Raw genomic sequence first — 17,185 nt, forward strand, 5'->3', positions numbered from 1 at the left:
AGCCGCTCGAGGCAACATTTAGTGACGTGTGCCCTCTCAACTCGCAACTAATGACTCCATCATTAGTGATGGGTTTTAAGGTGACCCATCACTACTATCTTAAGTGACGGGTTATTCCTATGTCGTCACTAATGATCCCTCATTAGTGACGGATCTTGGCCGGGTCCTAGCCCAGTCTACACATTAGTGACGTGTCGTCACTAGAACCGTCACTAATAATACATTAGTGACATGTTCTGATCGGCCGTCACTGATGCGGTGTCACTAATGATGGTTTCTTATGTAGTGACCATTAATTAATTGATCTCTCATGTACATATGTGCATGTGTACATAAACTGATCCCTTTTGATTGCAATCAGATCGTCAAAGACAAGAGCACCTCATGATCATGAGCGTGTGCAATGCATTTGCCTATGGCCTTCTTGCGTTGATGTGCGTTCTCAAGTCACTCACGTTAATGATCAATGGCTTTAATTTGTACTGGATGAATGGACACATCCAAGAGGCATTGCAACCGATTTCTTCCAAGCATCATGACCCTTCACCAAATGACACCTCTTAGATCATTAACAGGCTCCTTAATCAACTTCCATCTTTGATACGTGAATGAACAGTGACCAACTTTTCTTCGTGATCATGTATGAAACAAGCACATGTACTAGCCATTTGCACACTCATATATACACATATACACTTACCGATACTATATAAAAGGGAGACAAGAGGGTATTTAAAACCTGATAATTTCAAATCTTTTAGCCTAGAAACAATATCACAGAACATTAATTATTAGAATTATTCAATAAATTATATAAGCCACAATTAAAAACAAAATATTATTACAATCCATGCATGCTTTGTGCCAACTGTGGAGATTCAATCAGTTGAGACGAGTATAGTTCTCATGGAATTGTGACCCAATCGATGTTAGATATTTATCTAGGTCGTCCAATCGTCTGTGGTCTGAGTGTTTCTGCCACTTAGTTTCTCTGTGCTCAAAAGCAAAAATATTGCATCAGAATCATGAATCTGGGTCATATAAGCAAGTATGCATTGCCTACTTGGATGGGAATCGAAATTATGGATACAATATATTCAAGCATTCAATGTAGACTATGAAAAAAAGATACTAATTAAGCTGACATGCATGCCTGTTTAGAAGCATCTATTCACCGGCAGGACGATATGACATTGCTGCGAATCATAGCAACCCCTAAGGCTTATGCCAGTCAGATATATATACGTACATATAGTAGCAATTGCACTACTATCACTTTCTTTTATTTCATATGTACTTAAAGACAAGAAGACAAGTGCTCCAGTTATAATGGTAGCTTCAGGTACAATAGATGAGCCCACTAAACAATTTGATGCCCAAAAAATAGTAGTTGACACGCAAGTACCAAATTTACCAAAAAAACACACACACACACAGAGATCATTTCGCACTGCATTTTACGTCGATGCAAGGTTAGCTAGGTTCCCTACAGCCTCACGTGTTTTCCTCCATTCAAAGTTGAAAAGGAATTAGTCGGTAATTATATGGTGAAATTAAGTATGCTTGCAGTGGCATAAATAGCTCAGAGCTCGTCGCATTGCGTGGGCGCGAAGGACAACTTCTGGTGGCCCACATCGTAGAGCACGTGCATGTTCTGCTGCTGGACGTTGCCGATGACGGACGGGGCGGAACTGTCCGACGTCTTGCCCACCGCCAGACACATCAGCCCGGGACTCGGCTCCTGGAAGTAGTTGTCCCGCGGGAGCACCATCTCCGCGCCGCCGTCGAAGTGCAGCACGAGCGGCGGCGTCTGCACCTTGTCCATCGACATGCCACGCGGCAGCGCGAAGCACAGCTGGTACTCCTCGACGGTCCGGTCCGCCACCGGCAGCTTCACCATCTCCAGCACGGCCTTCTTCACTTCCTCGAAGGCTGGCTCCACGAGGTACGCCAGCGTGCTACCCGTGTCGATGACCGTGCCGCCGGTGCCGTCGGGATTCAGCGCGAGGCTGGCCGCCGGCAAGTCGAGCCGCTTGGCCCCAAGCGAGAGCCCCAGCAATGGCACGTAGTAAAACAGGTTCGCCACTGGGTTCCTGAGTAGGGAGGTAGTTTGGATTGGCCCTGCAGTCCTGTACTTGCGCAGGTCGGCCGTTGCACCGAACAGGAGCGGGCTAGTCTTGCGTTCGGCGAAAGGAGTGAGGCAGTAGGAGAACCTTGGTACGGACTGCTGCGCCACCAGAGACAAGGTGCCCGGACAGAGGCCCAAGACGCCGGTGGCGCCGGCTATGCTCCCGCCGGTTAGCGCGCCGCAGCCAAAGCCGAGGGAGAGGGAGACATTGCGGTGCACGCCGAAGGTGAAGGTCTCGGACGCGAGGAAGCCGCCCGCCACCGCGTTGTCATAGCGGTCTTCGTACAGGCACCTGTTGTCGGTGCAGTTCTTCTTGGTGAACAGGCCCTCCTGGCACAGCCTGCTGCTGCAGGGGAGGACGGCGAAGGAGGAGGACTTGCCGGGGTCGTAGAGCGGCTCTAGCTGCCCAGCCGTCGGGCTGAACAGCTTGCATTGCGTCCAGATGAGGTTGCTGCCCGTGTCGAGGATGAGCTTGCTCGGCTGCGGCGGCGTGCCGATTCCCACGGTGAGCCAGTAGCCCAGGTCGCTGTGCGGGGAGAAGGTCACGTCGGCCGCGGAGATATCACCGCTTTTGCCGAGAACCTGTGCGAGCATGGCTCTATGCCTCGCCACCCGGGCCTTGCTCCCGAGGGCGGCGCGGCGCCAGATCTCGTGCCTGGAATACGAGCTGCCGCCGTAGGGGTGCTCAAGTTCGGAGCTGAAGCCGAAATGAAAGATGGCATAGGCAGGGGCGGCCGCCACGACAACGGCGAGGCAGAGAAGCGGGAGGAGATGAAGGTGACGCGCCATTCCTTGCGGTCTCAGGCCACCGGCCGGCCACTTGTGATATTCAGACTTTCACGGTGGTTGATGTACTCCATATAAATAGTTTCCGCAAAAAGTGCAAACACGATCGTAGGATTGGATTATAGCCGCACAATGCCTAGTCAATAACTACCTAATCCTGAATAATCTCGGTGGTAACCCAATTCTTCGGCGTTTCACTCCAATCAGCTTCTTGCCGAAATAGAAACCTCTTCGATCGCTTGATTTGGATCCACACGGCCAACCACATGGCATGTTTCCGTAAATAGTGGTTCCCGAGCACAGGCACCTGCGCACGATACATGCACTATAGTGCTCCACAGAGAAGACTCTCGGCCAGAAATCTACCTCCACAGAGAAGACTCTCTAAGAGTCATCGATTTTTTTGGGGATTGTCTGGAACCAGCTCGTAGTGTTGCCAACTCCATGCTGGCTCATCACTGCCCCTGTACTTTACTAGGACAGTGAACCATTCTTTAATGAGTCCAGTAAGGATGTCATTAGGAACTCTGGACGACATCCTGAAAATAGTTGTCAATGAGGTAAGTACAAAGGACTAATTACTGAACATTGAACATTAAAACAGCGAGCAAACACTACTACAGAAAATCCCTTCACTGCCGGTTCTAAAATCCTCTTCACTACCAGTTTTAGAGCCGACAGTGGGCAACAGGACTATCACTGCCGGCTCGGTCGACCGGCAGTGATTCTCTGGCATCACTGCCGACTGCCGGCTGTATCTTTTGGCTGGCAGTGATTTGTTAGAATCACTGCTGGCCAAAGGTTTGAGTTGGCAATGTTTTCCAACTCCCCCCTCCACGGTTCTTCTCTCTGTCCTCTCTGTACTCTCCCCTCAATATCTCCGTCTCTCTCAATACATACATACAATGATACATATATTTACTATAAATCAATAATAGAAACACATTCATAATACATAGTAATGAACACATATTACAAGTCAGGCATCGACAAACACACAATATTACAAGTCACCTCCTGAAAAGTCGGTTGAGTTGGGCATGTTTACGAGACGCCGCTTCTTATTCCTCCTTCGCATCATCATTGAAAAGCCATTGTGTCCAAGAGTCATCTGACGATACCAACTTCGTATCATACATAGTAATTTATATCATTCATTAACAAATGAAAAATTCTATGATTTACAACTGAATAAGTGTTGGTTCTACGATATGCCATCCATTGTGAGGATGACAAGTGGGACCTAGTCCCACATGTCATTGACACACCGGTGGCATATCGTAGAACCAGGTCATAGCACGATGAACAACATACCATGTCATAGCAGTCCAAAATTTCAGAGAATATTAAAAAATGATATACTACAAACCACCCTAACACCAAAGAATATTCTTGCAAAAAACTATTAGGCTCAGTGGCTCTAGCAAATGGCCTTATTAGGACTTCAATATTGATTACATGTTCCAAGAGAAAACATTCTTCGCAAGTCTGCATTTATGTGCCAGTCCTACTAGTTCACAGAGCAGCTTCTCTCAAGATGAGCTGGACGTCCTACCTGAGGTTGGCCTGAACAGTTTTCTTACAATAAAAGAAAAAAATTTAGGCCAACCTCAGATAGGACATCCAGCCCGTCTTGAGAGAAGCTGCTCTCTGAACTAGTAGGATTGGCATATAAATGCTGACTTGAGAAGAATGTTTCCTCTCCGAACCCACGAAATCAGTTCTAAAGTCCTAGAAGTAATAAAGAAATACGACCTCGAGCCATATCATCATCGCCACTATTTTATTGTATTTCAAAAGAAATTTTTGTTTCTCCATAGAGAGCATGATATCAAAAATAAGTATAGCATCAATATCTATACATTAGGGTGCATTGATTAGTACGAAAATAAGCATAGCATCAATATCTATACATTATGGTGTAAGAAGAAAAGCAACAAACAAAAACAAAAATCAGTCACAACCATCATATGCAACCACCATCCAATAAAGAGTCTATTATTTGATTGATCCGCATCAGATTATGGAGATAATTATATACGACTGCAAGCTCGACTGGGATAGTGAAAAGATGTGCAAGGTGCATGTGTAATAACCATCACAGTCGAGCTTTGCAGTCATATATATGGTAAATAGTTATCTCCTTTCATCATTTGCGACTGCAAAATATGCTTGAGGACCACCCGAATATAAAAATCAAGAAACAAAGTAGTTCATATACACTGAACATGAACATACACGTAAGTGCCATAAGTACAGAAGCAAAACCACCTCCTATCAAACAAGATAATTTAGTGAACAATATATGGATGATTGAATAAAATTGCTCTTAGATAAATATAACAATTGGCCCCAAGACTACGATATCCTGCTCCCTAATTGTCCATTTGAACATCACAAGCTGGGCTAGAAGCTAAGATCACAACTAGATGTAAAACTAAAAAAAAAAATGTTATCTGAAATTGAGCTTTCTTCCTGAACAATGCTGCTGGACATAAAAGCTGATAGGGAGAGGATTACTCTTTGAGAAACAAACACTAAACGAGTAGCAAAATATCAGAGCAGTACCAAAGGTTTTCCTACTCTTCTAGAATTCAATGAAAACAAGATTAATTGAATCAACAAATACAACAGCTCCTAGTCCAGGAATCAAGCCTAACTGGCAATGTACAGACTACCAACAATAAGCACATGGACTGAACAATAGAATGCACCACTACTATCAGGGCAATCTGTGCCGATCCAATAACAGAGAACAAACAGATTTAACACCTATTGCACTTAGACATCTAGCCCAACCTCAGTATTCCATTTGATCATCACAGAGCATATCACCAACACAGCACCACCACCAATCGATTGCCTGAGCACTAACGTTCTAAACACCAGAACTAAGCTCACTTGGCTCAATTTCAATTGACTAAACCACCCAGTGGTGAAACCAGAACTCAATTACCAAATCAACCATTAACCTCACAGTACCTATCACTTCGCAGCAACCACAAACACCATCTGGGAGGTGGAGGGAGATGACGGGCGGTGGGGTACTCACCGTGATGATGTATTGGATCTCAGGGATGATAGCGATGGGGACGACCGCGTGGAGGAATGCAGCCTCGGGGACGGCGCGGTGACGTAGAGGCAGGCGACTCCGAGGAAGGCGGTGTTGGGGACTGAGGACGGGGTCAGCGTCGGGGAGGAGGACGATGGCGTCGAGGAGGACAGGGAACGGCATCGAGGAGGACGAGAATGGCACCGGGAAGGAGGACAGCGACAGCAGTGGGGAGGAGGATGATAGCATCGAGGAGGACGGGAATGGCACCAAGCAGGAGGACGGCAACAGCGGTGGGGAGGAGGACACGGACAGCGGGCACGGGCTCGTGGACCTCCGACGGCATGGGCTCCTCGGCGTTGGGAGGCGTTTCAGCGGACAGCACAGGAAACGGGAAAAATTTTCTATGTGTCAAGGGTGCAGGGCGTCGAGCTATTTTATAGGTGAGGACTTTCACTGCCGGCTCAATATGACCACCGGTAGTGAAATGGTATCTTCACTGCCGGCTCACTAGGACAACCGGCAGTGAAACTACTTTCACTGTCAGCTCAATAAATACACCGGCAGTGAAAGTAGTTTCATTGTTGGCCCAATATGTCCACTGGCAGTGAAACCCTTTTCATTGCTAGTACCTCGGGGTGCAAAAAATTTATTTTAGCTTCGCGCGCACCAACCCAAGCCCTACGCCAAGTAAGTCTGAACAAACCGCTGCGCTACTCAGGTGATTTCGATTGAGTTTGTACTATCTAAACATTAAGTTGACATAGCAGACCTAATACATATTTATTTAAATTTGAACTTGCTATATACGAAAATTAATTTTGGTATATACCTAAAATCAAAAATCAATATAGTCAATAATAAATATATCTTCCACCAGACACTACAAATTGAAGCTTCCATAACAAAACTCATACATAGTAATTGCATCTATAACAAATTAATACATAGTAATTAATACAATTTAGCTACTTTGTCTTAACGATTCACCCTCCATTATGTTCACGACGTACATAGGGAGGTTTGTCAGTGTCTGGGACCTAGGTCGATGTCCTTTCCCAAAGGAGGTAGCGCATCGAATTGATTGTAGTCTTCCTCGTCAACAACATTCTTCACTCTGACAATCCTTCTTTTTCCTTGAATAACCATGTGGCGCTCCTCCTTGTTAGCTGGATCTGGGTCCTTAACATAGAAGATCTGCATAACATCATTCGCAAGTACAAATAGTTCTTCTCTGTATCCAATGAGTTTTTGGTCCACTGTAGTCATACCATACTTATCAATCTTCACACCCCCGGGAGTCTGACCCATTGGCACCGAAAAAGAGGAACCTTTAACACTCCATAGTCGAGCTCCCAGATCTCCTCTATGAATCCGTAATAGGTCTCCCTATTTCCATTGCAGTTGTAGGCATCTATACGGACACCGCTATTTTGGTTGGAGCTTTTATTATCTTGAGCTCTCGTATAAAATGTATAGCCATTCATGTCATATAATTGGAATGTGAGGATTGTAGTAGACGGTCCATGAGCCAACACATTCAACTGAGCACACTCTATTTGCTTATGCATCACCTGTCTGCGTAACCAAGCGCCAAAATGATCTCTTTGCTCTCACGCAATCCAAACATCGGACTTCCCTGGGTTTCTGGTGCGTAGCATCTTCTAGTGTTCTTTGACATATGGGTCCACTATAACTGATTGTTGTAGAACTGCAAAATGTGCTTGCGTGAATGAAACGGGGTTGTTAGTGCAGAATGCGTTTGCACATATCGTCCCTTTCCCCTGTAGCCTCCGCTCATGGCGAGATACAGGCACACTAATCGATTTGAGATTCATGTAGTTGACGCAGAAATCAATGACCTCCTCGGTTCTCCAGCCCTCGGTCATGCAGCCTTCCAACTAATTTTGGTTACGAACATATTTCTTAAGAACTCCCATGAACCTCTCGAAAGGGTACATCTGATGCAGAAACACGGGGCCAAGAATCCGTATCTCTTTCCCAATGTGAACAATGAGATGCACCATGATATCAAAAAACGATGGAGGGAACAACGCCTCAAGCTGGGATAGAGTCTCGACCACATCTTCCTGCAGCTTATCTAGCTTGGTCGGATCAATGGCCTTCTGTGATATCGCGTTGAAGAATGAACACAACTTTGTTATTGGGTTTCGAACCTTCGGTGTCAGAATACCTCTAATTACAATTGGAAGCATCTGTGTCATCATCACATGACAATTATGAGACTTCATGCCAGTTAATTTCAAGTCTTTCATGTTTACTAGTCTCTTTATGTTGGCGGAGTAACCGGACGGAGCTTTGATTCCATGCAAGCACTTGCACATTGCAATTTTCTCCGCCTTGCTCAGATTATAGCTCGTGGGGCCAAGATATTTGTTACCTTCTTCCATCTCTTCGGGATGTAGATCATGTCTGAGTTTCAAACATTTTAGGTCCTTTCGTGCTTGGAGTGTATCCTTTGTTTTGCCAGATATGTCTAGTAACGTACCAATCAAGCTATGACACACAATTTTCTCAATGTGCATGACATCGATTGCATGTCAAACCACCAAATCCGGCCAATATGCTAAGTCATAAAAGACAAATTTCGTTTTGAACATAAGATCTCTAAGATTAGATTTCGGAACCGATGTACTCCCGTGTCCCTTTCCAAGGATAACCCTAAGTCCCTTTACCATCTCATATACCTGTCTCCTAGTGCGATGCTTAGGAGGTGATCGAGTCGCAACTTTCCCATCAAAAGCTCTCATGTTGCTGTGGTACGGGTGATCCTTGCGAAGAAATTTGCGATAACCTAGGTACACCATTTTTTGACTGTTCTTCAGCTACAAGCTCTCTGTTTCATCCAAGCAATGCACGCATGCACAGTAGCTTTTGACAGTCTGGCCTGATAGATTACCAAGGGCTGGCCAATCTTGGATTGTTCTGAACAGCATTGCGTGTAGGGCGAAGTTCTCTCGTGTGTATGCATCCTATACCTGCACACCATCGTTTCACAGTATTATAAGATCTTCTATTAATGGTTTCAGGTAGAATCGATATCGTTGCCAAGTTGCCTCGGCCCTGGTATCAGCACCAGCATCATAATACACTTCCACTTCATATACAACTAAGGAGGAAGGTTGTAGATACATAGAGTCACAGGCTAAGTGCTATGACTACTGCTTATGTTGCCGAATGGATTCATCCCATTTGTACTCAACCCAAATCTTATATTCCTCACATCTTCTGCAAACGGATTCTTGTATTTTCTATCGATGTTTCTCCACTGCGTAGAATCAGTGGGGTGTCTCAGCATTCCATCATCCTTGCGCTCATCGACGTGCCATCACATCAGTTCGGCATGCCTTTTGTTCGTGAATAAACACTCCAAATGAGGGACTGTAGGAAAATACCACATCACCTTCACGGGATGCCTTTTCTTCTTTACTTTACCATTGATATATCACCGTCATGCTTGTATCATGCTGCACCATAGACGAGAGACGCTTGCATGTCTGCATTGTTTCCGCGATACAACATGCAATCGTTTTGACATGCATGTATTTTCTGTACTTCTAACCCCGATGGGCACACAACCTGCTTGGCCTGATACGTGTTTTTTGGTAGTACAATTTCCTTTGGAAGTAATTTCTTCAAGAACAGTAACAACTCTTTGAAGTTTATATCAGACCACCCATTGCTTGCCTTCAATTGCAGCAGTGAAAGCACGGTATGCAACTTTGTGTGCTCCTTCTCGTAGCTCGGGAACAACGGTATTTTAAAGTCCTCTAACATACACTGGAAATTTTGAAACTCTCTTTCATTGGTGAAGTTCCCCTCCCCATCGCGCAACATCTGCTCCAAATCACCAACGTCGGCGTCGGCCAACATCTCCTCTAGATCATCATCGGCCAACGTATCTCCGGCAGGCGGCATATCGATGTATTCGTCGACCAGCATATCGATGCACATGTCTTCGTCTTCTCTTTCAATGTGTTGCCTTTTCTGTACAATCGCAGCTTCATCGTGCTCGGTCCAACGGGTATAGCGAGGCATTAAGCTCCTTAGCATCAAGTGGGAATGTATCTGCTCGGTGGTGGAGAACTGCTTCTTGTTCTCGCAATCGACACATGGATAGCACATGTAATGAGACTGTGTATTTGACTTGTGCGTCACGGCTTGTACCAGGAAACAATCCACGCCGTTTTTGTACTCTGCGCTCACACGGCTTGCATCGTACATCTATCTTCTGTCCATCTACAATTATATTGTTATTATAAATCTAAATTCATAACATCTAGAATATTTTGCGATTACCAAAAAATAAATTACCTCGTCATCTTCTACCGGCAATTGGCCCGGGGTGGAGGAGCCGCCTTTTGCATGCTTTCGCGTCCGCTTCCGATGAGTATTTGTTGGTACCATCCCTAAAAAATTTTCTTTATTATTCAACACCTTATCTATAACTCATTAAGGAAACATAAAATAATAAATACGCTCATACATAAATATAATTATATCTTACTACATACCTAAATATCATGAAGAAATTTCCTAATTCATTAAAAATCAAAATAAATACGCTCATACCTAAAGTTTCCATATTGAGAACATGCTAATTAATTAAAATAGAAAATTGGAGCTTTCTACATACCTAAATATCATGGCTCATTTTTCTAATTTATTAAAAATCAACCATAAATTTGCTCATATCTTTTTTTATATTGGAGGTTGCTAATTAATTAAAATATAAATAATATAATTGGAGTTTGTTATATACCTTAATATCATGGCTAAATTTTCTAATTCATTAAAAACCAAAAATAAATATGCTCATATATATAGCTAATGTAAATCAATAATAAAGACGCTTTCCATCAGAATTGAAGCTTCCATATCATAAATGAGGTATAATTGCATCTACATTGTCTCAAAACATCATGTCCATAGGTTCATCTCCATCATTTCAAAATCTAGATAAATTTAGCAAATAAAATTCAAATATAAATGATTGGAGAGGAAGTTACACACCTTGGAACACCTAGGGTATGAGGATTCCTCAAAATTTTGAAGCCACCAAGATCCTGGTGAGAAAAAATGGCCGCCATCGGGCAAGAACAGAGCTCCTCTCTGTTGTGCTCGAGCTTGCGGAAAGAGAGGGCGACTTTTATATAGCCGGGATATCACTGCCGGCTCATTTAACCAACCAACAGTGATGTTAGGCAGTGATGTTATGCTATCATTGCTGGTCGGTGGATTAAGCCGGCAGTGATGAGGGAGCAGGGCATCACTGCTGGCTTAATCTATCGACCGGCAGTGATGACCCTTATCACTGTCGGTCTATTAGGAACCGGCAGTGATGGGCCGGTATATAAGTCTAGTTCTGTAGTAGTGAAGGGTCTTGAGCCTTGACTAGGTTGTTAGTTTGCTCATTCTCCATATATTAGTAAGTTTTCAAGACGTGTTTGCGACACAAATTCAGTAAACTCCATAAATTTCAGGAAAATATTATATAAGAAAACTTTATATCATATACCTAAATAAAACAATTAATCTTCTAATTATTTCTGTTTAAACAGATTAAAAACTTCTGAAATTCTAAAAATCGGTTACTCTCTGTTTAATTCAAGAAAATGATTACTTTTCAATTTGGGAAAAATAATTTTAACTAAAATTGAATATGGTAGGACTAGTGCCTTGTGTCGCCGCTGATCAGCATCTCACCACACCATATAATTATATGGTGCTATAAGGTGACACGACTAGTGCCTAGCAGACACCTTAAGTGAAACGCGAGTGTGTATTATGAGAATTCATAGACTTGAAACAGAGCATGATTGGTGCTTTTTATTTATGCATGGACATGGACTCACCAACTGGTTACGCCTCTAATTATTAAAGGCATCAAAAGTTCACTTTCTTCTTTTGTCTTAACATATTCGTTCCATCAATAGCGGTCTCCCCATCTTTCATCAATTCTTGTGGTATGGCAAACTGAAAATATTATACAACCATTATTGATAAGGGGAGACAAAGTCTTCTCGATGTGGCCATAACAAGGAGATGAATTCTTCGTGGTCTTTTGGACCTAAGGAACACATACAAACTTGTATCTCCATAACCGTGATACTGGATGACCTCACTGCGTCCACAATACTGGAGAGCACATGCACTTTTCCCTCCGCCAAAGACATTAGTGTGTGGGTACCGCCACAAACCATGTCAGGTGAAGCAGGAGGCGCCTACCGTCTCCCCAGCGTGCGGCGAGGCCTTAGTCAGCGCGGCCTTCGAGCTCATTCTTCATGATTTGCAGGTGGTCACAAGCGGCCAGACCATCTCTATGGTTTCAAGGGCCATGATCAAGCGGTGGGACCTTGGGGGGCGGGGGCTGACGGCAACTGTCCTCTTTAGGAGCCCTAGGCCAGCTCTCCTCCCCCTGTGCTGGTCTCTCCCCCAGCTGCGCCTGCTATGACTACGAGGCGTAAGTGAACGCGTCGTACCAACGACTTTCCCCAAGCCACATAGAAGTGAGCGCCTATCAAATAAGCGCCAGCTCCCAGTCGCTCAGCACATGCAGATCCAGCTTTGCCGCAAGCTGGGCCTCCTTGACGATTCGAAGACCCTGGAGGAGGCTATGTAGGACTACATCGCCATGTATGATGGCCCTCCCCAGAGCCGGTGATCGGCGCCCTGACGGAACTCCTCTAGCTCGCCAGCTCTGAAGACCCCGGCCCTCTAGCATGTTGTGGCCGAGATTCTGAACGAGGATGGCCCCAAGCTCTTGGAGGACCTTTCCTTTGTGACATCCTTGTCACGCTGAGGGACGGTACCCCCTGCATGATATTTTATGGGTCCTTTTGGTGTTCATGCAGCTGCACAGCATGATCTTTTGTACCGACATGCAAGGCTACTTTGGTAGAGGTCCTCAATTTAGATATCTGCCCGTCTTCATGTGTCCCTCCATGTTTAGCTCTCGTTTCATGTTGCGGTTGCCTTCCTGCGTCATTAGGGTTATGCTGCGTTGGGACTTCTTGTCACTACTACAGAATAGTACATCGCTACCGGCTCCAAAACCCCCCTTCACTGTTGGTTTTGGAGACGATAGTGGGTAACGAGCAGTGGACTATCACTGCTAGCTCCATGGACCGGTAGTGAAAGTTGTTATCACTGCCGGCTGAAGGATTCGACTGACAGTGATTCCTTGGGTATCACTGCTGGTTGGTGGTTTCAGCTGACAGTGTTGTGCCTCGCCCCTTCTACTCCTGCCTTGTCCTCCCTCTCTCTCCTCGATCTCTCTGTCAGCTGAAACCACCAAGCTCCCAGATCTCCTCTATGAATCCATAGCATGTCTCCTTATTTCTATTGCAGTCATAGGCATCTATATAGACACCACTATTTTGGTTGGCACTCTTATTATCCTGAGATCTCGTATAAAATGTATAGCCATTTATGCCATAAACTTGGAATGTGAGGATTGTAGTTGATGATCCGTGAGCCAATACATTCAACTGAGCACACTCTATCTGCTTATCCATCACCAGTCTACATAACCAGGTGCCAAAATTATCCCGGTGCTCTCGTGCGATACAAACATCGGACTTCCTTGGGTTTTTGGTGCGTAGCATGGTCTGGTGTTCTCTGACATACGGGTCCACTGCAACTAATTGTTGCAGAACTGTGAAATGTGCTTGTGTGAATGAACCGTGGTCGTCAGTGCGGAATGATTTTGCACCTATCATCTATTTCCCCTGTAGCCTCCTCTTATGGCGAGATACAGGCACACCAATCGATTTGAGATTCATGTAGTCTACGCAGAAATCTATGACCTCCTCGGTTCCCCAGCCCTCAGCCATGCAGCCTTCTGGATGATTTCGGTTACGAACATATTTCTTCAGAACTCCCATGAACCTCTCGAAAGGGTACATCTGATGTAGAAACACGAGGCCAAAAATCTGTATCTTTTTCACAATGTGAACAATGAGATGCACCATGACGTCAAAAAAAGATGGAGGGAACAACGCCTCAAGCTGGGATAGAGTCTCGACCATGTCTTCCTACAGCTTATCTAGCTTGGTCGGATCGATGGCGTTCTATGATATCGCGTTGAAGAATGAATACAGCTTTATGATTGGGTTTCGGACCTTCGGCGGCAGAATACCTTTAATTGCAATTGGAAGCATTTGTGTCATCATCACATAACAATTATGAGACTTCATGCCAGTTAATTTCAAGTCTTTCATATTTACTAGTCTCTTTATGTTGGCAGAGTAATTGGATGGAACTTTTATTCCATGCAAGCACTTGCACATTGCAATTTTTTCCGCCTTGCTCAGATTGTAGCTAGCGGGACTAAGATATTTGTTGCCTTTTTCCATATCTTTGAGATGTAGATCATGTATGAGTTTCAAACATATCAGGTCCTTCCATGCTTGGAGTGTATCCTTTGTTTTGCCAAGTATGTCTAGTAACGTACCAATGAAGCTATCACACAATTTTCTCAATGTGCATGACATCAATCGCGTGTCGAACCACCAAATCCGGCCAGTATGCTAAGTCATAAAAGACATATTTCTTTTTGAACATAGGAGCTCTAAGATTAGATTTCGGAACCAGTGTACTCTCGTGTCCCTTTCCAAGGATAACCCTAAGTCCCTTTACTATGTCATATACCCGTCTCCTAGTGCGATGCTTAGGAGGTGATCGAGTCTCAACTTTTCCATCAAAAGCTCTCTTGTTGCTGAGGTACGGGTGATTCTTGTGAAGAAATTTACGATGACCTAGGTACACTATTTTTTGACTGTTCTTCGGCCACAAGCTCTCTGTTTCATCCAAGCAATGCACGCATGCACAGTACCCTTTGACAGTCTAGTCCGATAGGTTGCCAAGGGCTGGCCAATCTTGGATTGTTACGAACAGCATTGCGCGTAGGGTGAAGTTCTCTCATTTGTATGCATCATATACCTGCACACCATTGTTCCATAGTATTACAAGATCTTTCATTAATGATTTCAAGTAGACATTTATATTGTTGCTAGGTTGCCTCGGCCCTGGTATCAGAACTGGCATCATAATGTACTTCTATTTCATACACAACCAAGGAGGAAGGTTGTAGATACATAGGGTCACAAACCAAATGCTATGACTACTGCTCATGTTGCCGAATGGATTCATCCCATCTATACTCAACCCAAATCTTATATTCCTCACATCTTCTACAAAGGGCTTCTTGTATTTCCTATTGATGTTTCTCCACTGCGTAGAATCAGCGGGGTGTCTCAGCATTCCATCATCCTTGCGCTTATCGGCGTGCCATCACATCAGTTCGGCATACCTTTTGTTCACGAATAAACGCTTCAAACGGGGGACTATATGAAAATACCACATCACCTTCACAAGAGGCCTTTTCTTCTTTCCTTCACCATCGATATCATCACCGTAATGCTTGTACCGTGCTGCACCACAAACAAGACACGCTTGCAAGTCTGCATGCTCTCCGCGATACAACATGCATTCATTTGAACATGCATGTATTTTCTGTACTTCCAACCCCAATGGGCATACAACCTGCTTGGCCTGGTACGTGTTTTCTGGCAGCACATTTTCGTTTGGAAGTAATTTCTTCAAGAACAGTAACAACTACGTGAAACTTGTATCAGACCACTCGTTGTATGCCTTCAATTAGAGCAATGAAAGCATGGTACGCAACTTTGTGTGCTCCTTCTCGCAGCCCGGGGACAACGGTGTTTTAAAGTCCTCTACCATACGCTGAAACTTTTGAAACTCTCTTTCATTGGTGAAGTTACCCTCCCCATCACATAACATCTGCTCTAGATCATCAACGTCGGTGTTGGCCAACATCTCCTCTAGATCATCATCAGCCAACATATCTCTGGCAGGCGGCATACCGATGTATTCGTCGACCAGCATATCAGTGCACATGTCTTTATCTTCTCTTCCAATGTATTGCCTTTCCTGTATGATCTCAGCTTCATCATGCTCGGTCCAACGGGTACAGCCATGCATAAAGCCCTTTGGCATCAAGTAGGAATGTATTTACTGGGTGGTGGAGAACTGCTTCTTGTTCTCGCAATCAATGCATGGACAACACATGTATTGAGACTGTGTAATTGACTTGCGCATCATGGCTGCTACCAGGAAACCCTCCATGCCATTCTTGTACTCTGCACTCACACAGCTCGCATCGTACATCCATCTTCTGTCCATCTACAATTATATCATTATTGTAAATCCAAATTCAAAATATCTACAAGATTTTGCGATCAACAACAAATAAATTACCTCGCCATCTCCTACCGGCAATTGGCCTGGGCTGGAGGAGATGCCATTTGTATGCTTTAGCGTCCCATTGCGACGAGTATTTGTTGGTGCCATCCTAGAAATTTTCTTTATTATTCAACCCCTAAAAAATGAAAAATTAAATACGCTCATACCTAAAGTTTATATATTGGAGGTTGCTAATTAAATAAAATATAAAAAATACAACTGGATCTTGCTACATACCTAAGGCCCCGTTTGGTTGCAAGAAACGTTTCGGATTATCTTGTGATTCTCTAGAATCCCTGCCAAACGTTTTTAAAAAATTGAGGGTGATTCACGAGAGAAACATTTCTAGGGAGAATCTGAAACCGAAACGTTTCTGGGAGAATCTGGACGTGAAACGTTTCACCTTGAATCACCTGAAACGTTTCTCATTTTTAACACTACGAGGAGAATCACCCAAAATGGTGTTTCACCCGTTTTGAGAATCACTCAGGTCATTTTTCTTCAAGAATCCGAATCCAGAATCCCTGCCAAACGTTTTTAAAAAATTGAGGGTGATTCACCAGAGAAACATTTATAGGGAGAATCTGAAACCGAAACGTTTCTGGGAGAATCTGGAGCCCTGCCAAACGAGCCCTAAATATCATGGCTAATTTTTCTAATTCATTAAAAATCAAAAATAGATATACTTAAAGTTTCTATATTATAGACTTCTAAATTTATTCCTATGGTTCATTAGGATCAACTTTGAAGATTTGTCTAAGTCTCTATTGGGATAAGATCAACTTTGGGTTTTTAGGTAATATTTTGAGTTAAAATGCTAAATATAGGATTAACCTTGGGGATTTCAACTTACTTGAGCTCAAGAGGCTCCTGCTTGAAGCTTGTTTGCTGTTGAGGAAAAATCTAGAGTTCACTTGTCCTAAAAAAATGAA

At 44.0% G+C, this 17,185-nt stretch overlaps 1 protein-coding gene across 1 annotated transcript; it reads right to left on the reverse strand.

The window, feature by feature from the left end:
• Positions 1-1,582: 1,582 nt before the first annotated feature.
• Positions 1,583-2,917, reverse strand: LOC133898568 (aspartic proteinase nepenthesin-1-like). The gene has a single exon (XM_062339274.1). It carries the CDS (start codon positions 2,915-2,917, stop codon positions 1,583-1,585), a length of 1,335 nt encoding a protein of 444 aa, XP_062195258.1.
• Positions 2,918-17,185: the final 14,268 nt, after the last annotated feature.

The sequence above is a fragment of the Phragmites australis genome, chromosome 18 (genome assembly GCF_958298935.1).
Source record: "Phragmites australis chromosome 18, lpPhrAust1.1, whole genome shotgun sequence".
Classification (NCBI taxonomy): Eukaryota; Viridiplantae; Streptophyta; class Magnoliopsida; order Poales; family Poaceae; genus Phragmites; species Phragmites australis.

Coding starts and splice junctions, on each gene's coding strand:
- LOC133898568 (XM_062339274.1), bottom strand. CDS start 2,917: ATGGCGCGTCACCTTCATCTCCTCCCGCTTCTCTGCCTCGCCGTTGTC.